The sequence below is a fragment of the Mchenga conophoros genome, linkage group LG10, assembly GCF_057382185.1.
Source record: "Mchenga conophoros isolate Kocher_MC1m ecotype Shallow Benthic linkage group LG10, M_conophoros_male_GT1.1, whole genome shotgun sequence".
NCBI lineage: Eukaryota > Metazoa > Chordata > Actinopteri > Cichliformes > Cichlidae > Mchenga > Mchenga conophoros.
In genome coordinates, this window is record NC_140535.1 from 3,847,278 (window position 1) to 3,870,355 (window position 23,078).

The 23,078-nt window shown below is 44.0% G+C and overlaps 1 protein-coding gene across 1 annotated transcript; it reads right to left on the reverse strand.

Annotated features, from left to right (window-relative positions):
- Nucleotides 1-1,032: 1,032 nt before the first annotated feature.
- Nucleotides 1,033-22,817, reverse strand: wscd1b (WSC domain sialate O sulfotransferase 1b). Its single transcript, XM_085288236.1, has 9 exons — nt 22,582-22,817; nt 20,904-21,552; nt 14,896-15,010; nt 13,640-13,824; nt 7,455-7,576; nt 6,461-6,638; nt 5,881-6,045; nt 5,574-5,774; nt 1,033-1,849 (listed from the first exon to the last, which is right to left on the reverse strand). Exons 2-9 carry the CDS (start codon nt 21,295-21,297, stop codon nt 1,497-1,499), a joined length of 1,713 nt encoding a protein of 570 aa, XP_085144362.1. The 5' UTR covers nt 21,298-21,552; nt 22,582-22,817; the 3' UTR covers nt 1,033-1,496.
- Nucleotides 22,818-23,078: the final 261 nt, after the last annotated feature.

Sequence of the window (23,078 nt, forward strand, 5' to 3'; positions counted from 1 at the left end):
ATACCATCCTAATCCGAACACTGGACGGACTTCTTTTTCATGAGTATGTGTGTGAATTATTGCACAACACACAAAGTTTCTATTGTAATGTGATGTTGGTGTGAGGCTGTGCTTTGTGTTGTCTGGAGAATCTCCCCTGTAAAACCACCTCGTTAGCAGCAGCATGTCCACCTTCTTGTATTCTGTCTCTTTTTTCTGTGCCTGATTTTAGAAGCTTTCTACTGTCTCAAATCTTCTCTTTGTACTCACCTGTATGTTCTGACGTACTGTATCAGACAGGTGTTGGTGAGGTTATCTAGTGTTAGCAGACAAAGAAGAGGTCCAGATTGTAGATATTGTCAGCAGTGAAATGGGATACTTGTTACAAAAAACAAAGTTCTAAGTGGTTAGTAGTCCACAATGAGCTCATAGAAGCAGGGACTGGATTTTGGAGTAAAAGCTTACATTCACATGTGGCTGATAGAGGAGGCATACATTTGGCTCGTTGCTGGAATCAGTTGTTTGCATCTCTGTTGCAGTGAATGAACACAGTGACAGCAGCCCTGCATGAATCTTTCATTTTCAGAGGTGTTATTTTTTTAGCATTGTCAGAGAGGTGCTGATTGTGCTACAGTTTCTGAGCAGTTTCTGGTGAAATTCATTCAATTTATGTCTCCTTGGTGTATTTCATATTAATATCAGATACAAGAACGTGACTCAAATAAAAAATAAAAATGTAATGGTGAATGCAGAGAAAGGAATTTGCACCAGTGTTCGTAGTACTGATAGGTGCAAATTCAACCACCAGGTGGCACTGTTCTCCCAGGTTATTCCAGGAACGATTGAAAAACATCTGCACTTGAGCAATATGCGAGTCCTTTGCTAAGAGATCTACAGCGCACACACGTGTTTACTTTCTTTGTGACAAGCTGAACAGCAGATACACAAACCCTCCCAATGTCACCTTGGAAATGGAGACACACCTGTCCTCACCTGGTAACAATAAAGTGAAACACGTTTCAAGTGATGCCAGTGTACGCAACTGCACCCAGCTCAAAGTAAACGCATTTAATGAAATAAAATGCTAATAGAAACATTTCATACAGTTTGGAGAAGTTTTCATTGTCATCACCATATTTCTGAGTTCATGTCCATATAACAGCATGCAGCAGCTCTGAAGGACATACAGATACATCCAGATCTACTGCCTAACAAATCCTTTCTGAGTAATCATCATATTTGCTGCTTGCATAGAGGCAGTCCTGGCCTTGACGCTTTCATACCTGTTCTCTGTAGAATTTCACAATGAACTGAAATGTTTCTCCAGTGACCTCTAAAGAGTTTCTCTGATTCTACGGGCATTCACAGTGTGACTGGCTTATTAAAGAGTCAGGTGGGCCGCTTACATTGGCCAGCGTGTGTCTGCTCCCCACGTAGCACTCGGTGGAAACCTTTCCTCTCACACACCTCTGCTGTACCAGTCATTTAAAGAACTACCTCATGACCTTTTCACATCATCATCTGGGGAGGTAATCTTGTGGAAGTCCGCTAAAGTTCCTGCTCTGCAGCGCCTGGTCAACAGCATGAATGTGGGAGTCAATCATCTGTCTCATGTCGGGAGTGAATGGGTCAAAAGAGGGCCGCTGAGCCCCTGAGCGTTTGAAATGCCCGTCTTGGTTGCTCTCTGCACACAGAAACCTCTCCTCTGTCATAGTGACGTTTAGAAAGGCTGTGATGAGCCGGAGCTGGGGGAGGAGATCTCGCTGCAGCTCCTCATAATGCACCACCAGGAGGCGACGGCCAAACTTCAGCCAGCTCACAGCATGAGATGCCCACCAGGGGGCATAGCTGGAGACAAACTCTGGCCATTCTGCAAGTGAAAGAGGGTACAGTTGGATTATTTTTAGCTAATTTGATCAGGAATCACACATAGACGTTGGATTTTATCAATATACTGCATGCTTCTGAGAATTTTCATTTTTGTGTCTGTGTCAGTGTTGAATAACTGATTGCAGAACTAAGTAAAAAAAATGTACGTGTCCCAAATGATCATCTGAGTGAATGTTTATCTGTGTGAATGTGGAAGACGCGACTCAACTGGTTATGACACAAACTATGGAAAAAAATATGCGTAAAAACTGTGGAGAGCTCCACTGTGTGGATATCAAACGGCCTGGGCCCCCCTTCCCTGGCGGGTCGCGAAGGGTGGGAGTGCCTACTGGGGTCAGCGGGGGAGCTGGCCCCAGGGAGGGGTTACCTGCCCCTCCCTTCCTTCCCTCCCCATCTCCAGCTGCCTCCCTCTTCCCGCTCCTCCACAACCACTCACACATGCAGGGCCTTGGAGTGGGGGTATGTCACCAGGGTGCAGAGGAGGCTACCCCCCCCCCCCCCCCCTGTCCCCTTCTGGCTGCCTCTGCCTCAATTTTATCCCACAACTTAGACATTCACATTATTCACACTCTCATTACACATACATATAGGATCTTGGGGGTGGGCACAATCACGGAGTCCAAATTACCATCAGGGTGTACACCTCACCCCTGACGTCGTTGCCCACCTCTCAATTTTAAATACACTTAGTCATTGAGGGCTAGCAGGAGGGACTATGCGCTTACCTGCTGCTCCTTGGCAGGTAGCTCCATGCCCTCCTGGGTTTTAATTGCACCTTAGAACACATATGCATCAACACTACAATGAGCGGGTGGAGGGAGGTTTGGAGTCTTCTCCCACCCCCATTCTCTGCGGCCTGCTGGAGCGGGAGGGCTAGTAGGAGGAGTTGGCCGTCTGACTGCGGTCTGGGGTGTGGGGCCTCCCTGCTGCTGCGGAGTCGGGGTGGTCTGCCTCTCCCCACCGCAGGGAAAAGGGTAACACCACCTGGGTCTGGGTGCAATTCCCCCCTCCAGGGGCAAGGGTACCTAGACCCGGTTTGTAGAGTACGCTTGGGGAGTGTGATTGTGTGTACAGTGTCTCTTTATGTCTGTCTCCACGTTGGTTGAGTGTGGAGTGAGTGCATATGAGAGCATGAGGGTGGGAATGGATGTTTGTGTCTGTGTGTGCCTGTATGTCTGTGTCTATATGTTAGGTTGGGTATCAGACGCCACCTCTCTGGGGACACCTCAGGCCCTCCAAGGTTTGGAGGCCTATCTCCACCCACCACCACTTCCCCTGCCGGTGGCAGACTCCCTCAGGTGTCGGTGTGTTGGTGGTTCTTTGTATCTGGGGGTGGGCGTCCGGGTACACACCGGCTCACTCCTTGGCGGCCGCTTGTCGGGGCCTGGGGCCTGGGGCTCGCTCGGGCCCCTTTGGAGGTGGGGTGCCCCCGGCCTCTCGGCCTGGGGCTCGGTCACTCAGGCACAGCTGGGGGCCGGCGGAGCTCACGGGCGCGTCACTGCAACTCCCCCTGGCTTCTGCTCCGCGGCTGCTGGGCGAGCCCTCATCTGGGACTCTCCTCAGCTCTTACTGGAACAGTGGCGCGGCTGCCCCTCTGTTGGTCTTCCATGGTCTCTTGTATTCTGGGGGCCTCTGGATGTCTGGAGTTATGATCTCCTCCATACCCACTTCACACCCTGGAGGACGGGGCTGTGGCCCCCCCACACTCCCTAGCAGATCATTACATGGAGAAACCTTTGGAATGCAAGCATGCTGATCCACACAGGTATGCACACATGGGTATTCACAGACGCGGACTAAAGCTTTCTTGGCTGCTGCCTCAAAGCACACTGTGCGCTGTCTATCTTGCGTGCTGCACAATATCGTTTATTATTTAGTAAATATTGATATCTATGACTAGCTAGTTTATTGTGATGGTGCTTTGTTTTCTCTATTATTATGTTGCTCTTTGTTGTTTGCTGTCTCCTCTGTTTGTTTTTTTTGTTTGTTTTTTTTTTTTCTCCATACAGGTGACCCAGGAGTTCTTTTTTTTTTTTCTCTCTCTTCCCCCCCCCCTTCTCACCGTCTCTTCTCCCCTTTGGTTTTCTTTCTTTCTCTCCCCCTCTTTCTCTCATTCATTCCCCCTGTCCTATTTATTAAAAAAAAAAAAAAAAAAAAAATGACAAAGGATGAACTGAAGCTCTGCCATCACGTAATGTCGCATACTGCTGTTTCTGATGTCATTTAAAAAAAAAAAAAAAAAAAAAAAAAAAGGATATCAAACGGCAGTACAACTTCAACATAGTTACTCCCAAGGTGAAGACTATAAATCAAATGATTTCATGCACTGCAATCAGATGATAAACATCATTCATCATCGTGTGAAAAAAAAGAGAAACTGGAATGTCAGCCAGAAAGCAGGCAGAGAGGAGACAATGCAGCATGTGTGTGTATATGCCTGTGGTATAGACAGGCTGGCTCGTTGTTGGGTCTCTAACTAACTGGTTGTTGGAACTGGTGTTTTATTTTGTTTGCGTTTTTTGTGTAAGAGCAGCCAATAGCCACATACAAGGGTTGATGAGCGCATCGAGGTGTTTTTAAGCTTGAGACTGTGACTGAAATGAGATATTTTAACTTTTTTTCTATAACATTCATTACGTTCTTAAACTATACATGAGACATTGTAGTTACATTTTGTAAGAAACAAAGAAAAAAACTGTCAAGAAGTAGTGCAGCATGGTGATGGTTTAGCAGCATGATGCCACAGCAGTAGCTTTCAGTCCACACTCATCTGTATTCTGCATTATCCTCAGAACACTCTGTCAACAGCTTTCAGTGGGACCAAGAAACTGCTTTTTCACTGTCTTTTGAAAATCAAATATTTTCAGTGCTGTGAGCAACATGAATGTTGTCTTCTTTAACCCCACGGTATGGAGAGAAGGCATTTAAAAACTCAGAGCAAATAAAAACTATTAAATAGGTGAATGTAGTCCCCGTAAACTCATTTCAGTTCAAGCGACTTGTAAAAAAGTTGAATTAAAACCTGTGAGGAGAGATATTAAAGAGACGTGAAAAGCATAAAGCTACAACCAACCAAGAACCTTCTTCCTGTGAAATGACGACCCTAACCGCAGCGGCGCCAATAACGAGATTTACGATCCCGCAAAGGTCCGTCTGCGTACACGTTTACGGTTTCAACCACTCCTATCCAGCCCTCCAAGATTCCCATTGCTTCTGATTGTCACAGGTAACGCAAGCATCTGCTTGGAAAGCGGTCTCCTGGCTGGAGTGGACAGTGAACACATCACCTATGCTCGACCATAAATCTCGCTATACCGCCCAAGTACGTGGGAACAATATGACCATGCAGAGACTCGCCCAAAAAGCCACAAACGAGACACAATGAAGGGTGTGATCTGATGTCTGCTATGCCTGAATGCTACATTCCATTTTTTAGACTTTACTCAACAGATAATTGTTTAGTGGAACAAAGTAAAAAGACAACTTTTGAACAAAGTTTAGACAAAGTTTGACTTTTCTTAAAGGGTGGCTATCTGGTGCTCAGGAGTGAGTCTTGAGTGCTGGCCTGTAAATATAAAGGTGCTTCACGACATTCATCTCTTGTCTACTCTTGTTGTATCATCAACAGTAGGACATTATGCAGCAGTAACTATAGCAACCTTCAGCTGAGCCATAAACCACTTCATTCTATTGGACTACATCACCTTTACTCTTCCACTGGGCATCTGTGGCGTGTCCTAAGTGTCCGGCGCACTTGCGGTTGAATTCAGCCATTAAGGAGCGGTAAGGGTTGCGAATCAGCAGGATGGCAGAGTCAAACATCTCAATTTCTTTCTGCCCACTTTCATGGGTCTTTACGCAAATGCTGCGGCCACTCTTCCAGTAGTCCTTCTCGCCTTTGAAACCTGGTACCAATGAATAAATGAATAGATAACAGTCAGCTGTAGGGCAATATTTCATCAAGCACCCACTTAAACTCTCATTTCAGGACACGGACTGTGCTCTCCCCACCTCTGTTGTACAGCGTGCCATCGAAATAGAAGCTGCCAGTGTAGTAGCCGGTCACAAGCTCGATCAGGTGTCGTACCCAGGTGTTGCCTGCCCCGGGAAAACTAGAGAGAGCCACAAGGGAACTGGATCTTTGAGGCAGAAACATCCTCTCTTTGCACCTGGAGTCTGGAAGCACAGTTTTTTTGTTTCAGCTGTTGTATATCAGCAGAATATCAGAATATATCAGAATATGTATGAGAATATATAGTAAGTATTGTAGCAGAGAGCCTGAAATGGAGTTTTTTCTTTACGTGGCACAAATTGCAGTAGGATTGCAAGTCACAGATCAGAGCTGAAATTTGGGATGAAGACTGTTTTCATTTTTACTAAGCATCTGACCCCAAGAAAACAACACAGTGGTCACAGAAAGTCTCTCAGTTGGGACTTAGAATTAATGCAAGACTGGAACTTTAGCTACACTGCATGATCAGCAAAAAATGACTGACACGGCACAGTGGGATGGGCTCAAAATAATACATTTACAAATAAAAACACGTGCAGATGACTAACACATTTTTGCATTGTGTAACAAATATCTCACCAAGCACAGGGGTATGGTAAACTTGGTAGTGGTCAGGCTCTGTGGACGCCGTGAGTGCAGAGGCGATGGTGTGGTTCCCCACACACTGCTGGTTGTCCGACTGCTGGTTGAGACTGAAAAGAGATGACGTCCATGTACAGAAACAGTGGGGTTTCTTGAACACAGCCAGTGGGAGCTCCTACAAACCAAAAGCACAAATGTTCTTCAGGTTGTCATATGACTCATCACACCAATTTTTCTCTCCAAAGACTTCTAATCTAGCTAAGGGTGATCTGTCATCTCAGCTCAGATGCCACCTGACAGGTGGCAGAGCAGGTCAGCCACTAACCAGAAGGTCGGTGGTTCAAGCCCAGGCTGCAATCCAAATATCCTTGGGCAAGAAACTAACCCGATGTTGCTCTCCGATGCATCCATCGGAGTGTGAATGTTAGATAGAGCATTTAAGAGCTTAGAAGAAGTGCTTGTGTGATTGGGTGAATGAATTCGTTGTGTAAAGCGCTTTGAGTGCTCAGACAGAGTAGAAAAGTGCTATATAAGAACCAGTCCATTTACCATTTACTCAGCTGAATCTGCAGAACATCCCAACTCTCTTATTTTTCCTCACTCTGCCAGGTAGCAGGAGGTTAGAATGCTCAATGTCACAACACGAGGACACTGGAGTGAAACTTTTTTGGAACTGATATGCATGTATAAACACACACCGCACGGTGAGAATTAATCATATTGCAGTCACTGCCAATATTTCTACCATCCATATTTCTGTTTTTTGGAGGCGACACAGCTGCACAGAGTAAGATCTCAGTGCAGGATGCAGAGTATCTACATCTCATTACAGACACATTAAACCTAAAATATTCAGCAAAAATCCAGAGAGCTCTGTGCTCCTACATGTGTTCTCCAGGGAGAGAAGACAGCTCCCTGAGTGGAGAACCACAAGTAGAGTGTGCAATAAATTGATCATCATTGCTGTAATTTGCAGAGGAGAAATTCAAACCTTATCAGTGCACGTCTCGATGCAGGACTGCGTGGTTAGGTTCGGCTGAAAGGAGTAGACGGGGAAGGTGCCGATGATGCTTTTCAGCAACTTGAAGCAACCCCGGTAGTGCACATTTCTGACTGCAAGGAGGAAAAACGCACACGGGGATGATAAGGAATAGCGCTCTGCTAGTGACTGCAAAACACATTTGAAGGGTTTGCCTTGCTTTGGTCAACATTGGGGAGCATTTATTTCTATACAAACAAGTAGCAAATGTCAGATTTTCAAAGAAATGTACATGCAAAGGGTTTCTGCGATAATTATCTTTCCATACTTGGCTGAATTCTGGTACACAGTGTAATACATTCACAAGTCAGCTGCAAATCTCCAGAGACGCCGAAGCTTCCAGTCATGAATATTAATATTGTTTATGATCATCAGCTGCTTATATAATAGATTCGCCCTTGACTGCAACAGGAGGAGGGAGCAAATCTTTACACAAGTGAAAACAGTTTTTATAAGAAAAAGTTATGGATAATCATTATAGCTGGATTTGTCGTGGTCATTGTGGGGCTAATACACAATTAGTTTAGTTGAGTCAAGAGTTTAGTCATAAAACAAAGAAGAGTAATGAGCTGTCAAAAAGGTTTTAAAATGAAGCATTAAGGACCATCCAGAACAGCAACACAGGTTAAAAGCTTGACATTTTAAAAGTGGCACATTAACTTTGTGCAACATCCTGCTAAGATAATACAACTTTAAGTATTTACTTAAATATAAATGTCAAATAATATACAGTCAGAGGTTTATGTACACTCATCATGGGCATGAATGTCATGGTAATTTGAAGCTTTTAATGATGTCTTTGAACTGTTTGTTTTTCAGGGTGGAATAAAGGATACGTCTTTAATGACTATAAAAATAAGTTTACATTTATTTTGGATTTTCCCTAATGCACACAGACTCAAAAGTACACATACAGGCTGAAGTACGTAGATATATACTCTTAAATATTTTAATAAGTGGTGCTAAAAGTTCTATGCTGATTTTTAACTTTTAACAAGACCAATGTAATTAACTCTTTGCTAGCAATCATGGTAGACTATACTGGTAGTTTCTCTTTGCCAGCACAAAAATGATTTAATTTGACAGACGTGACTGGACTGACCAAGACTCACAGCGATAACAGCAAGAAGGGGAGCTGTAGATCAGCATGAGTAGCATGGTCTCTTACAACCATTTCTAAATAACTGCACATTCCAAGATCATCAGTTCAAACAATTTTATGTACAAGTTATATAGATGTGTCACCACTTTGCCAGGATATGGAAGAAGACCTAAACTCTCAGCCTCACCCACATAGCAGACAGGTCTGGCCCGGATCTGGTCTCAAGCCGGCACTGCTGGCTGACTTCTGGCATGGTAAGTGGTATGTCATCCAGATATGGGCCAGGCCCATGGTTTGGTTTATGTGGCCCAGGCTCATAGAAAGCAGGTCTTCCCCAGATCCGGCATCAAGCTGGCTCTTCTGACTGACTGGTGTCATGGCAGGGTGTATGTCAACCAGATGTGGGCCAGGTCTGGCAATGATGGCGCTATTTATGTTCCTATTTTCCTGTTTTAGTTAGAAGACCCAAATGCCATGTTGCAATACTATACTGCTATGGTATGGTTTCAAATGCAGGTTTGACAGGCTTGTGAGTGTACACTTTATCCAAAACCTAGTGAGGGTTTACTCATGTTCATCACCAGGTAGTTGTAGGCAGTGTTGGGGAGTAACGGAATACATGTACCGCCGTTACGTATTTAAAATACAAAACGTGAGTACCTGTATTCCGTTACAGTTACCGTTTAAAAAGGTGGTATTCAGAATACTTTGTTGAAATAAATGGATTACACTGCGGTACTTCCCTGTTTCATTTTGTCGCGGGTCAGGACTGTTTGGGTTTTGTTTGACAGCTACGTGCCGTTGTTCCAGGCGGCAGCGTTACGGTTGCCATGGTTACAGGGGGACGCTCTCTCTCTGTGTTTCCTGGGTGAGAGAGCGCCTTTTTGTTGTTGTTGTGCTAAGCTAACATGCAGAATGCTACAAGCATAGCTCTAAAGAATGTAGCATCATGGGCAGTGTAGTCCGTGCTGCAGGGAGAATGGACTGCCAAACACGTTATGTGTCTGTGAGCGCGAGGAGGGAGAAAAAGGAAAAGTACGAGCTGTCATCGAGCAAAAACGGGAGCTGGAAGCATGTAAATATAATAATAACCACTGCAGCCAAACAGAATGCCTGACGAGCCCAGTTGTAAGTAAGCTATTAAGACTCGACTGTACACAGTGTTCGTGTTTTCCTCCGAAAACAATAAGTTCCATTGGAGCCTTTCAACGCCTCTCTCTGTCTCTGCTAGCAAAGTTGACCCAGACAACAAAGTAAAGCTATTTTTCGGCTATGAGCCCGACACGAACCCGACGTATTAGCCAGAGGTCCCTTTACTACGGTTCGGAGCCGCGGACCTTCAGTAATAGTAATAAATCACACAGCAATAGTACATTCACGTAGTTGTAAAAAGCATGATAATATATTAAGTAATCCAAAGTATCCAGAATACGTTACTGTCATTGAGTAACGTAACGGAATACGTTACAGAATACATTTTGAGGCATGTATTCTGTAATGGAATACATTTTAAAAGTAACCTTCCCAACACTGGCTGTAGGTCAGGAGGTTGAGCAGGTCACCTACTGATCGGAAGATTATGAAGCGCCTTGAGGCGACTTTTGTTGTGATTCGGCGCTATATAAATAAAATTGAATTGAATTGAATTGAAGATTAGTGGTTTGATCCCTGGCTCTTCCAGTCGGCATGTCAAGAGTGTGAATGTGTATGAATGCAGTTAGGAAGCTCTCAGTTTAGAGAAAGTGCGTGATTGGGTGAATGTGGCATGTTGTATAGAGCACTTTGAGCAGAAAAGCGCTATATAAGATTCACTGTCATGTTACTTTTGCACTATTATGTTCTGGCACATGTTGTTATCATATGGGCTGATTCAAGTACACGTTAGGCTGACATCTGGGGCCAGATCTGAAACTGTTCTGGGCCAGCACAGGACCACCAGTGTGTCTGCAACTGGCCTTGTGCTGGCCAATGTGTGGGCCACCTCTGGCAAACCAGATCTGGGCCAACAAAGGGCCGTCATTCTTTGCAGTATGTGGACCATGTGTAAGCACATTGTGTGGGCCAGATCCGGGCCTTTCCAATTTTGCTATGTGGGCATATGAGAGGAAATCGAATGGGTGTATTCAGTAACCACCAACGCTCAAACCTGTCATGAACTGAAAACCGCTGGGACACCAGCGTCACTGTCTACAGTGAAGCAAGATTCACATTGCCATGGTCTAAGACGGTGTCGACCAGGAAAGAAATTCTTGCTTCTTCAAACTGAAATTTGCAGATGATCACAGAGATAAACTATTATGGTCAGATCAAAAGTTTTGCTATTTCTCCATAATGAAAAGAGACATGTTTGGGGGTGACAAACCCAAGAACTGGACTTGACTCCAAAAAAATCACCATTTAAAGCTACACTTGGCATAATACTGCAAAGAAGCAAAGGAGTGGAATAACAACAAAGCACAGTTGCCAGTTACACAGTAACACAATTTTGTCAAGACCATCTTCCCAGAGGAAGCAATGGCATGAAAAATAACAAAGAACAGGATGTTGCTGTGTTATATTTTTCTTATTATTTTGCATTACAAATACTACAACAATACCAGAACCAACAGGATTTGTCACTCATGCATGTCTGAGCATCAACAGATGACAGCTCGCAGATGGCTGTCGCAGCAATGCAGCCCGCTTTCTAGGTGTGCATCAGACAAATATGATGACCGCAGGAACGGCGATGGAAGGATTTGTCAATTTAAACATCAGCCAAAGAAATGCTGACACATCTCAGCCAGTCTGTCACACAGTCTGAGATGACTCAGACAAGGACTTTTAGAGTGGAGAGTAAACACTATTACATGCTTACATTTTATTACGGAAGGAGTTCAGTTTTTTTTTTTTTTGTTAGTAGCATATTAAATGTTTGCTCATTATTTATTCATGGTTTAAATATGTGCTCGCTGTTGCTCCATTTATTACTTAATTTCGTTTGCATTAGGTGTAAACCTAACACAATGCATCATTTTAGTCACAAGTGGCATCGGTTCATTTATGCAAATCAGCTCAAGCTGTTTGTGTGTGTGTGTGTGTGTGTGTGTGTGTGTGTGTGTGTGCGTGTTGATGTGCGGGCTGATAAATACCTTTTTATGATAATCTTTCTTGAATAAAGCCCCCACCGTTTCACACACCTTCCCCTTTCCTTCTGTAACACTGTGCACTAAGACAAATCCTTATCCTATCCTGCTGTGCTTTTCATTGTAATTCACTTAACTTTCTTCTTTGCTCCTAGCTGTGAATCCCAAAAGTTATCTGATTCTTTGGTTCATATCAGACGCTTTCATTTTTTCCGGAGTGGTTAGGTTAGACCAGAGATGGGCAGTAACGCATTACTTGTAATGCGACCACTTTTTTCAAGTAATGAGTAAAGTAAGTGATTACTATTGGAATAAAGTAATAGATTACTGTTACTTTCTAGTAAGCACGCTGCATTACTGCATTACTAAACCATGATTTTGTTTGTGAAAGTGTCTCATGACAATGGCGTACGAGCGTGCGATGTCTGTGGCAGGAACAGCGAAAAATTTAACTTCAAATCTGATCAAGCACCCAGCACGCCACCACGGGAATGTGAAATTCCCATTCCCCTCCATGACATGACCGCAGCGGCTCCGGGCAAACCTCCACAGGCCCCACTCCTGCTAAACAACTGAAAATAGATTCAAGAGCGACAGGACTTAGTGCTGCTGAATCTTTGATTCTGAACATTATTTTATTGTATATCTTGGAAAATGCAGAAAATAGGTTTAAATGTTATATGCAACAATCAGAGACTGTTGGATATAATTTAATTTTTGCTTGATGCATAAAAGTTTAAAACTAATAAAACAATTTTTTAAAAGTGACTTTTCCATTTGATTCAATTTTATATGATGGATTATGCAGACAAAGATCGATTTGGGTTGAAAGGCCTAATGCTTTATTACTTATTCAGGTTGTGTATCATGTTTTTAAAAAGTATCTAAGTAATAAAGTAACTAATTACTTTTGAAAATAAATAATCAGTAAAGTAATGGGATTATTTTCTTGGAGATGTAATCAACAATTAGTAACTAAGTACTTTATTCAAGTAATTGGCCAACACTGGGTTAGACAAAGCAAAGTTATGGTTAAGTATATGTAGACACATTTAGAGGAAGTAAATGACGATAAAACCTTCAAAATATGAGTAATGTTGGGTGGTTCCAGACAAAAGATGATGAATGTGAAAGATGCTTCTCTGGTTGTGTCTCCAAAACAATTCTCCCTCATCGCATCGACAATGCATCCTCACTGACCAACAAAATATGAATAATGCACCGTGGAAGTGACACGCTGACCAGCTTGACAACATCTCTAGAGCAGGGGTGTCCAACTCCAGTCCTCGAGAGCTACTGTCCTGCAGCTTTTAGACACATCCTTGTTCCGACACATCTGAATCAAATGAATGACTAGTTACCCGGCCTTTGCCAAACTTGATGGCATGCTGAAGAGGTAATCCAACCATTTGATTCAGCTGTGTGGGAGTTGGACACCCTGCACTAGAGAAAAGAAAACAACAAAAACTGATGGCAGTATACCTCTGAAACGTTGGATTCACCAAAGAAGAAAATGTTGAGTTGAGACAGTAGAAACTTTGGATCCTGTGGTACTAAATTCAGTTCAATTTAAACTCTATTGAATTCATACAGCACCAAATCACAACAAGGTCCTTTATGTGGTAAGGTCAACCCTTACAATAACACAACTGCTATCTATACCAGTCATCTGATTGTTGGCGTTAGTTCCTGGACAGAGGAATCAAATGTGCTGTATGTATAAGGCTTTGGTTGCACAGCGGCATGTGGCAGCGTTATAGATGGTGGTGTGGGGAGTGCATAGCTTTAACTTTTCTGTGTTGTTGTGTTTTGAGAATTTAACTTCAGTCATTTCTTCACTCATCTGCGGAGCCCGTGTAGGGTATAAATAGTAAACGGTGCCGTGTCTTCCCTGAGGGAAGTCAACTCACATTTTCTGTGACCTGGCAGCTGCTCCTCCACCTTGTATATGGAGAGACGGCCCACGCCGCCACAGGGAGACCCCCTCTCACCCCGACACACCAGACTACAATCCTCTTCCGGAGCCCGAGGGCTGCTAATCCGATTCCCGCAGTGGCACTCGGCTCCGTACTCCAGACCTGCAAACTGGTAACCACTACACACACACACACACACACACACACACACACACACACACACACACACACTGATAGTTATTGCCCTAGCCAATGGCAATCCATAACCTGAAGCTATTGCCCTCTGGCTATGCTCTCCCACAGGACTTTCGATAACATTTCAAACTTATCATTTAACTCAAAGTTACTGGGCTTACACATACAGTTTCCCCGTGATAGCCATCAGTGCTTTTCATTCTGCACTCTCCTGACTGTGTAATGCCTTCTTCTGGCTGCAGTGCAGTCACCTCTGATCTGTACTTTACATATCAAGGCTCTTGTGACTCATCCCCCTTTCCTCTTCCTTTATCCAGGCTCCTTGGGAAAGACAGAGACCTCATCAAAACTGACCTTTTCATGTATGTCCTTTGAAGCTTGCTCATAAATTGCCTTGACTTTTTACTTTTGCTCATTGCGGTAATTGGCTCGCTCAGGTAACGAGACTGCCTTCCATGTGGACAGGCAGAGGGCGGGTTTGCATTTGAGATGGAAGCGCCAGCTATCCGCCTGGCAGCATCCATCTGTCCTCGGCTGTTCCCGTTTCACTGGGGATGCACTGCTTCCTGGCTGCTAACATATAAAAAGGAATAATTCAAGCAGGTCATTCCTTGAGTTGTGTTTGAAAAATTCCACCTGTCTCTACATGTTTAATAACAGGTTTGTTGAGGATGTGGCAGCGCTGATTACTCGACTCACACTGACCCAGTCAGAGACTTCCACACCACAGCACGTCCACAGGAAAAGCACATATCTAACCACTGATTTATTCACCAACTGCTGGACTCAGCTCATTAAGCGTTCTATAACACACACACAAACACCTCCCTTCTTCCTTTTTCTGCAACAGATCGAGCCTTCTGTCCTGGCCTGCTCTTCATTCTCCCCTCTCTCACTCCTCACCCCCTCATCTTTTACTGTCATCCAGCCACCTGGCTCTCCGCTATAGCTCAAAACACAGGAGGCATTCATGGAGGAGACTGAGATCCAAAGCATTTACTCACACAGCGAGCTTTCTGTGGTCCCTTCACAGGAGCCCGCTGTGAACGCATTACCTTTCCGAGCAGGTGTCTTGACACAAAGAACTGGTCATTTTGCGCAGGTCGTAAAGCATGGTCCCTCCCAGGGCTCGATCGCTGGCGTTGTGAAGGAAGCATCCGATGTAGGTTCCTATATGAAGAAAAGAAATGTGAAATTAAAATTCATTCAGGCAGAAAAGTCCTGTGGTGGCACTCAGCGTGCGCAATCACAAAACCAAGGCAGCTGAATGAAAAGTACACATTTATGGTCAAATCTAATAATAAAACAGGAATCGGGCACTTGTCATTCAAGAATCGGACAGATTTCCAGCAACGCATTTCTTTTTTCTTTGATTTGACCTTGGAATTTTCCCTTAGTTTTCGCCTATCATCCTTTATTGGCCAAATTAAACTGAGTGACAGACTCATAAGGTATAAAAATACTCACCATTAGCACCATTGACAAACTAAATAATGTCCTACGTAGTGCCTCGCAAACTTAGAACACATTTGTTTTTTAAAATCAAACAGAAATGAGACAAATTGTGTATGTCCATGTTTGTGTTTGGTCCATGTTGCACACACACACACATGTTGACACACTCCTCTGCAACTTGATATGGCATCTTCGGTTTGGCTCCGGACACATTCTCCAAGACTGGCAGAACCAAAACAGCCTTTGCATCATCACTTACTCACGGTTATTATGCACAGCAGCATGTATCGTGAGCCATAACATCCAACTAAATTATAACATGGCAAGGCTTGATTTATCCAGCAATGTAGAGGATTGGTATTTCTGCATTACTGTGAACCTATTTACTTCCACTAGAATAAAAATCACCCGTGCAGAAAGAAGGATGTAACGCATAATAGGCTACGGCAGACTATTATGATGTGCTGACAAGATTAAGGCACCATATAAGATGTAACCCAGATTCAGTCTTTGATGTAATCCCTGTCTTTGCCACATTGCAACATCAAACTCTGCTCAGCTGACACATTAAAGTTTTCTTTATAAATTTCATTTTCAGCGTGCGAGGGAGCTGATGCATTTCTTTGTGTGCAGATTTAATTTCCATCTTCCTCCTCGAGTCTGACACTATTATGTTTTGAGGCCACATGCTAGATGTTGTTAGTCCTTTAGGAACTGAGTTTTTGGTGGATGGAGTGCGTGCACATACTTGGCTTTTAGGTTTATTTTGCAATCCCTAACATGAATTTACGTGTATCGATGTTTATAGGTTTTAAGGACACGAGGGGCTTGGCTTTCTGTTTTCACTTTACTACCAGCGGCGAAATAGGCCGATGCCAACTGGTCAAAGAGAGGATTTAATAAGTGTTGGAGGTGCATGTGACGGGGACTGATGGAATGTGCAGCAAGGTGAGCAGACAAGACAGAAACACGCAATGGGCTGTGAAATCTCTGGCAGGCCAAGCATCACCGTATCGAATTTGTGATTCAATCAGTCTGCAATGTCTTCTGAAGCTCGTCCAGCCTGTTGTGCTGGAGTCAGGCTGAGTCACCAGCCGCCGGCGCCCAAAAAACAAATGCAGGAGTACAACGGTAGCTGCTGCCTCAAAGTACTGAAAGGCTGGGACCACCAAAGAAGAAACTCAAATGGCATCACCCAAGGTGATGCCCCCCTATGCCTCTCAGCCACCCGGCGGTGCAGGTCATTGTTTTAATCAAAGTGAGAAAGAGACCCCGGGCAATAGCAGCTCAGGGTTAATGGAGGGAATCAGCCTGAATTCCCAGACATGATAGAAACGACTGCACTTTTGGCTTGCCACTGTGCTGCTTTCTTAAACACCAAGACAGATGGCTGAGCTGGAGCTGATTCTTCCCCGCAGGATTGGATGGAGGAGGCTAATGACAGGATGGCCAAGAATGAGGACATGTGCTGCTGCCACGGGTAGCAACTGTGTGTGACCATTAAAGTCCGCTGAAGGGGGTTCATAGCCTCGCTGCTGGATCTACATACTAAAACCCTCACAAGTGTGAGCAGCGTCATAAAAAAAGGACAACAAAGAGGGTTTCGATGCATTACAGGCTGACCTGAGACAGGATGAGAGGAGGATCATCTCAACGGGGTGTCGGATGCTGAAAAACACAACACTCCTAAGACTGTTAAGACTTTTTCACACACACACTGCAGCCCTGAACTTGTCTAGACATTATGCGGAGGAGCTGCGTGTCAGAATGATGCACGCTCTATACAGCCGCCACTGCTCGCCTGAACCAAACCGAGTGTTTGCAGTAGTGAGAAAGCATTTAACAAGGACAAAATCAAGTGCAGCATTAATTCAGGGAAGCCACAGAGTCAAGCTCAGCTGCAGATTAACTGATTTCAGTAGCAGCACACATCCGATACACTTCCACATATCCAAATGGTTATTTCATAGAGGGCATGCTATTTAAGCTCCTTATCTGCAAACCCACCTTGTAACCGACCTCCTGCCCAGCTCCTCTTTTTCTGACTTAATCTCCTGTTTCTGTTTCTGACTTATTCGGTGTCATATCTGTTGTCACTGACGCCAGCTCTGTTCTGAACTGCTCCTCTGCCTAACTCAAACATTCCACATACCCGCATGGAAGGCTCCAGGAAAGAGCCATGGTGCAAAATATAAATTACTGCAGATGGAAATAGCTTTTCTTCTTTGTCTGAAGTTCAGAGTTGCCAGTCACATCACAGAGTTAATGCAGAGACCTATTACGTTCACATCAGACTCCCAGCGAAACCAAGGGGCAACTTGGACTCTTCCATGTGCCTTTGGGCTTTGGGAGGACACGGAAGCACGAGTACAGACCACTGCACCGCTGCCACCTGTGTGTACAAATCACTTACAGCACTGAGTGAAACTTTGCCAGAGAATCAAATACTTTGTCATATCTCCATCTACACATCTCTCCTTATTTGTACTTTACATATAAATACATTTGTCACTCATTCCTGCAATGTGTAGGGTTTCCAGCAGCAGATACAAAGTATTATACATCTCTGACGTTTATTATAAAATGTTTGAACAGGTAGAGCTCCTGAATCCATGGATATATGAAACTGAAAATGCATGTGCAAACTTCTCCATCTGGCTGTGTGATGTTATTACTGCTACACCCTCTGTGTGAGAGCAGCCACTGAATAAAGATGGGATAAAGACTAAAATCATGAAAATGCCTTTTGGGATTTTGCACCTTTTTGGAAGTCCAGAGCGGAGCGGGACTGATATGTCAGCAGATTACAGCCAATAAATGAGCTACCATAGAGAGATATGTTTAACCACCTGTCTTGTCCTCACATTTGTTATTAAAATAAAAAAAATCTCTTTTAAAGGATTTTTATTGTAAGTATTTGTTTTCATTATGTGATTAATACAAACAGGGGACGGTAACTCTTGATCACATTTTTAAAATTCAGATAATGTGTGCTGGCCTGAAGCTTTTGGGCTTCAGTCCAGAGATTTAAGCCGTGAAATTTGGATAACGAGACTGTTTTGGATGGGTAAGAGCTGTTTAATGGCAGCCTACCTTGGCTGAACCACCTTATGATAGTCTTGATTTAGCTTCTTATTACTGCTTGACTCACAGTAAGTAGCAGCATTTCCCCTCTCCATTACACCGCCTATTCTACTAAATAGGAAAGTGCTTTTTAAATAATTTTAGACATGGTGCTGCAACTGATATTGATGTAACACTGTCTCTAAGACTGTACCTACTTTCATTATAATTTGATCTTTTGATTAACTCATTTGCTACCAAGTCAATTAACTGTTATAGGTTTTCTTTATTCAGCAAGTAGTCCAGTACACAAACATTCACAATAGCAGCAATCACATCTCATTTGAGGAGCTGGAACCAGCACATCTTTCTGCTTTTCTATTATTTTGATGACACATTTAAAGGTTTATGCAGAAATATTTTCCTTTTGCAGAACTTTAGATGAAAATAGTGATGCTTGTTTTATCTCGCTACACTAAATATGAAGGTAAAGACCGTAGGCTGCTAGCTTAGTGTAAAAACAGCTAGCATGGAGATTGCTACTTTGGTTCTCATTTGAGGTAAGAAGGCCAAATATCAGTAAGGTCTCCAGTTAACATTTTTCACCTTTCTGTGTGTGTGTGAATCTGCCATCATGGTGGAGTTTGTTTGCTTAACACAAAAACTAAACGGTGACTTTGTGGGGTGCTATTTACAGAAATGCCTTTTGATCAGAAGCAGTGACTTCTTGGAATCAGTCCACTAGAGGTTCAGTGAGATATTTCTTGCCTCAAAGTCCAGCAACAGCAGCTGGAAGCTGCTGACAAGACCCACCAGCGTCTGGTTTTTATGTTAAGCTAGGCTAAAAATGTGTTAGTCATGGTGGGAAGTGACTGCAGCAGACGGCTGTCCATCCACGAGCCTGCTTGTGCTGGAGGTTACTTCCTGTTGAGAGGGATTTTTTTCCTTCCCCCTGTCACCAAGTGCTGGTTCATAGGAGGTTGTCTGATTGTGGGGGTTTTCTCTGGGTTACTCGAGGGCCTCTTCCTCACATGATAAAGCACCTTAAGGTGACTCTTGTTACGATTTAATGCAATATGAAGACAATTTAATTTAAATGTATTTATTAAATATTGCATTTACATGTAAATGATTTTCATTTCAGTGTCAAATACATGTTGTGGAATTCGAGTGATTGCTTCATTATTATCTGGACTGATATCCTGAAATAATGCATATACTTGGTTTAGAAACGGTGTCAAAAATACGCTTTTTTCTAAGCCCTTCAACCGGCTACTTTCACAGGGCCTGTGGCACAATAGACTTGGGTAATTGAATTCTTTGTCCTGGGTAATACTTTTTAAAAAAGACCCTTTGCCAGATGGCTGTTACTGAAACTGATCTCTTTCTTGCCTCAAACATTTTTCATCTGTATTACCCTACTTAGTGACTGAATGGTCATGTAGTGTCTGTTTAAAAAAAGGATTAAGAGCTTTTACGGGATGCTTTTCAAGAATGGGCTGAAAGAACAAATGTTCCACCGAAGGTAATTCCAATGTATTTATCATTTCAGCAAAATGGCAAAGGCGCTGACAGGCACAGTTAAACAATGGAGTAAACATCCATGGATATCTCAAAGTACTCAAGTAATGGTGAGGGCTCCTTAGCAGAGAGTGCAAGTAAGAAATTATATAGTTTTTTTAGCTTCATAATTACTAATTTATTTTCTGGAAGCTACTTTAGTGCTCGCCTGCCTTTTTTTTTTTTTTTACTCTTCTGGTTTCGAGAGGATCAGTGAGCTCTATCTTTCATCTACAAGATCTGAAGCAACCAAATGTAAAATGTTATATAAATGTATAATGAAGCTCTTCTAAATGTTCTAAGGTCATGATTATCTGTTCATAAATGTCGAATGAAGCTTGTTGTGAGTGCACTATGTGAGTCCTGTGCAGAGAGTGCGGTTTCCCAGCCCCTGGCCATCTGAACAAAAAAGAAAGCCCAAAAATAGAAAATAAACATGCATATGTGCTCCTGATATGTTGTTCACGGGGAAATCCGTCGGCTCAATATGCTCATAGGGTATTTTTGTCACTTTTTCCCCCAGAGTGTTTTCATAGACTTTGTAATATATGTTTTTAATTTAATGGCAGAAGAGTTGTCCAAGCTTGGCCACGGTCACCTGTGTGGCCTTCCTACGATTTGTGAGAAGGCCACACAGGTGCAAGTCAGTGACATAGCAGAGGTCCCGGTGTTTTAAAAAAGCAGATCTAAAACGTGTTAGAGTGTTTAAAATCCCAGCTCTACATTCTCAGCAGAAGTCATTGGAGAAGATCTTTTTCCACGTAAAGAATCGTGCATTTGTCATGATGCACGTTACTGGCATTAACACTTCACTGGCACACTAATACATCTAAATAGGGCGACGCAGTGACCAGTGCTTGTTTTGTCTGCTGGCTAGTTAGCTATACTAAAAACAGCAGTGAACCTTGTCAAGCCACAAGTGATAGAGGCAGGACAGTGTCAGCTCAATGTGCAGACAAATTCATAGCTGTGCACAGTTATTTACCTTTGTGCCTGCTGCTTCTCTGGACGGAGACTCTTTGCTCTGGACTCTCTGGCAGCAGACTGTGAAACCAGCGATGATGCAAGTGTTGGACCCCTAGGCTTCGGGAAGCAGTCCAGTGTCGCCCTCCTGCCTTGGCTCCCCCTCCAGACGCAGCCTGAATGGCAACCCATCTGGAGCGTGCCCTCATGCCCAAGCCTGCAGTCCTGAGGGCAGTAGGAGGTGCAGAGAGGGACCACAGGGGGGGCAGGCTGGCCAGGTTTGGCTGAGCCACTCTGATGCTGGAGCGCTGTAGAAGCAGGATGCTGCCTGCCATCAGATAGGCGATGCCCAAGCAGAGCAGCAGCATTTGAGCCCGCTTCAAGAGGCAGTGCAGCTTGTAGAAGGGTGCCACCATTCCTATACCATTTACTGTCTCGCAGCTCAGTGGAAGGCCATTTGGCGAGTAAGGAGAGAGAGCAGATCTGTAGCCTACTTAGAACTTCATAATAATGACAAGACCTGTAGGATCTAGCAGAGGTGCAAACATTGTCTTGGTCCTTTTGGAGCCACAGAGTCTGAGATCAGCAGTGTAACAATGGATGTATCACACCAGAAAGATTTAATATCCAATGCTGTGGTCAGTGACTCCAAGGGGATCCTTGGGTGTAAGCTGGGGGGAGAAAACAGAAAAAATAGCAGCAGCTAGATTTAATGCAAGCGTATTTCTCTATATGTCAGCACAATGAAAAGGAAAAGATGAGCCCGACTGGTGAATTAGATTCACAGCTTATGTTGACATATCGGCTTGTGTTTCTGTCTTGCAGCGTCTTGCAACAAATCCCATGGTGCTGCTCCATTGCTTCCATTGTTCGCATTTGTTTTTATATCATATTGCTGCCCAAAGTTGCGATTCCTGATTTTAAAATGACACCGAACCTTTGTGGTTTCAAAGTGCATTCTTGACCTTATCTCCCAGCTTCCAAATCTCAACTATCTCACTGAAAAAAAATATCATGTGATTAAAACTGTCTGGAGAGCGCATTATGGGTGCTTATGAAATGGGGATTATCATAGCAGTGTGCGCAGACAAACTCTTGCCTCATCCGTGGAGAGATGAATAAGTGATGAGTGGGGGAAAACATGCAAAGATGAGATGTTGAGGATCGCTGAATATGTAGGCTAAAAACACTGTGGTGTTCGCAGTGTTCTCTGAAGCCTGACACTTTGACTGAAGAGTGGAGCAGTGGAGTGAACATCCGATGAGATCCATTAATGCCTCGTTGTCTCGGTGGCCGTCACACACCGTCATGCCCTTCAGCTCTACTTTTCATCTCAGGCCTTCTAAGACACACTCCACCCCCCCCCCCCCCCTCAAAAAAGTAGGGGTGCGGTGATGCTCCCTATGATAGAAGCAACAGTTTGCTCAGTGAACAGTCTCCGATCATGTCCAAGTGCCCAAGTTATGTTCAACTCCACGTTTTTACGCGTAAAATAACTCGCGGTTGTGTATTCGAGGTGAAAAACAAAGACGCGTGGCTGAATTGATTTAGTGGAACGGGATGGGAGGTTGAAAGGCAAATGAATCACAAGCGAGAGTAAACACGCACCACCTATTTAAGAAGCCGAGGTCTTCCATCTTAAAAGCCCCTCACTGTGCCTCCACCATTTACAGTATTGAATGTTGGACCATGCGGCTTACCTTCAGCACCGGAGCGGCGCGGCATCCTTCCACTGCGCGATCACTTATCAGTTTATAGCCGTTAAGATCGCTGTTTTCCTCGCTTTGTTGTGCACCGAGTGTGTCCTCGGCGTTTCCCAGAGCTGTTATATAAGCTCGCTCTCCCTCTCTCTTTCTCTCTTTCTCTCTGCCAGCGCTGCTTTCCGTCGCCCCGAAAGGCTGGCACGGCGATATAAAGCGCAGGCAGTACGTGTGTATGTGCTTGTGTGTCAGAGAGAGAGAGAGATACAGAAAGAGGAGGTGATGGGGACGAGAAGGAGGGGTAGTCGGTCTCATTTGCATTGGTGATGTGGACGCGTCACAGCTCCTCCACCGTGCAAACGGGAGTCGTGTCCAGCAGTCCACAGGCTTTACTGCACATAAGGAGGGCCTTAAAAGGCGTGCAAAGGCTATGCTGAAGCCCATCTCCATACACTGAGCTCCATGCCCACAGTGCACTATATATTGAGGTACAATGC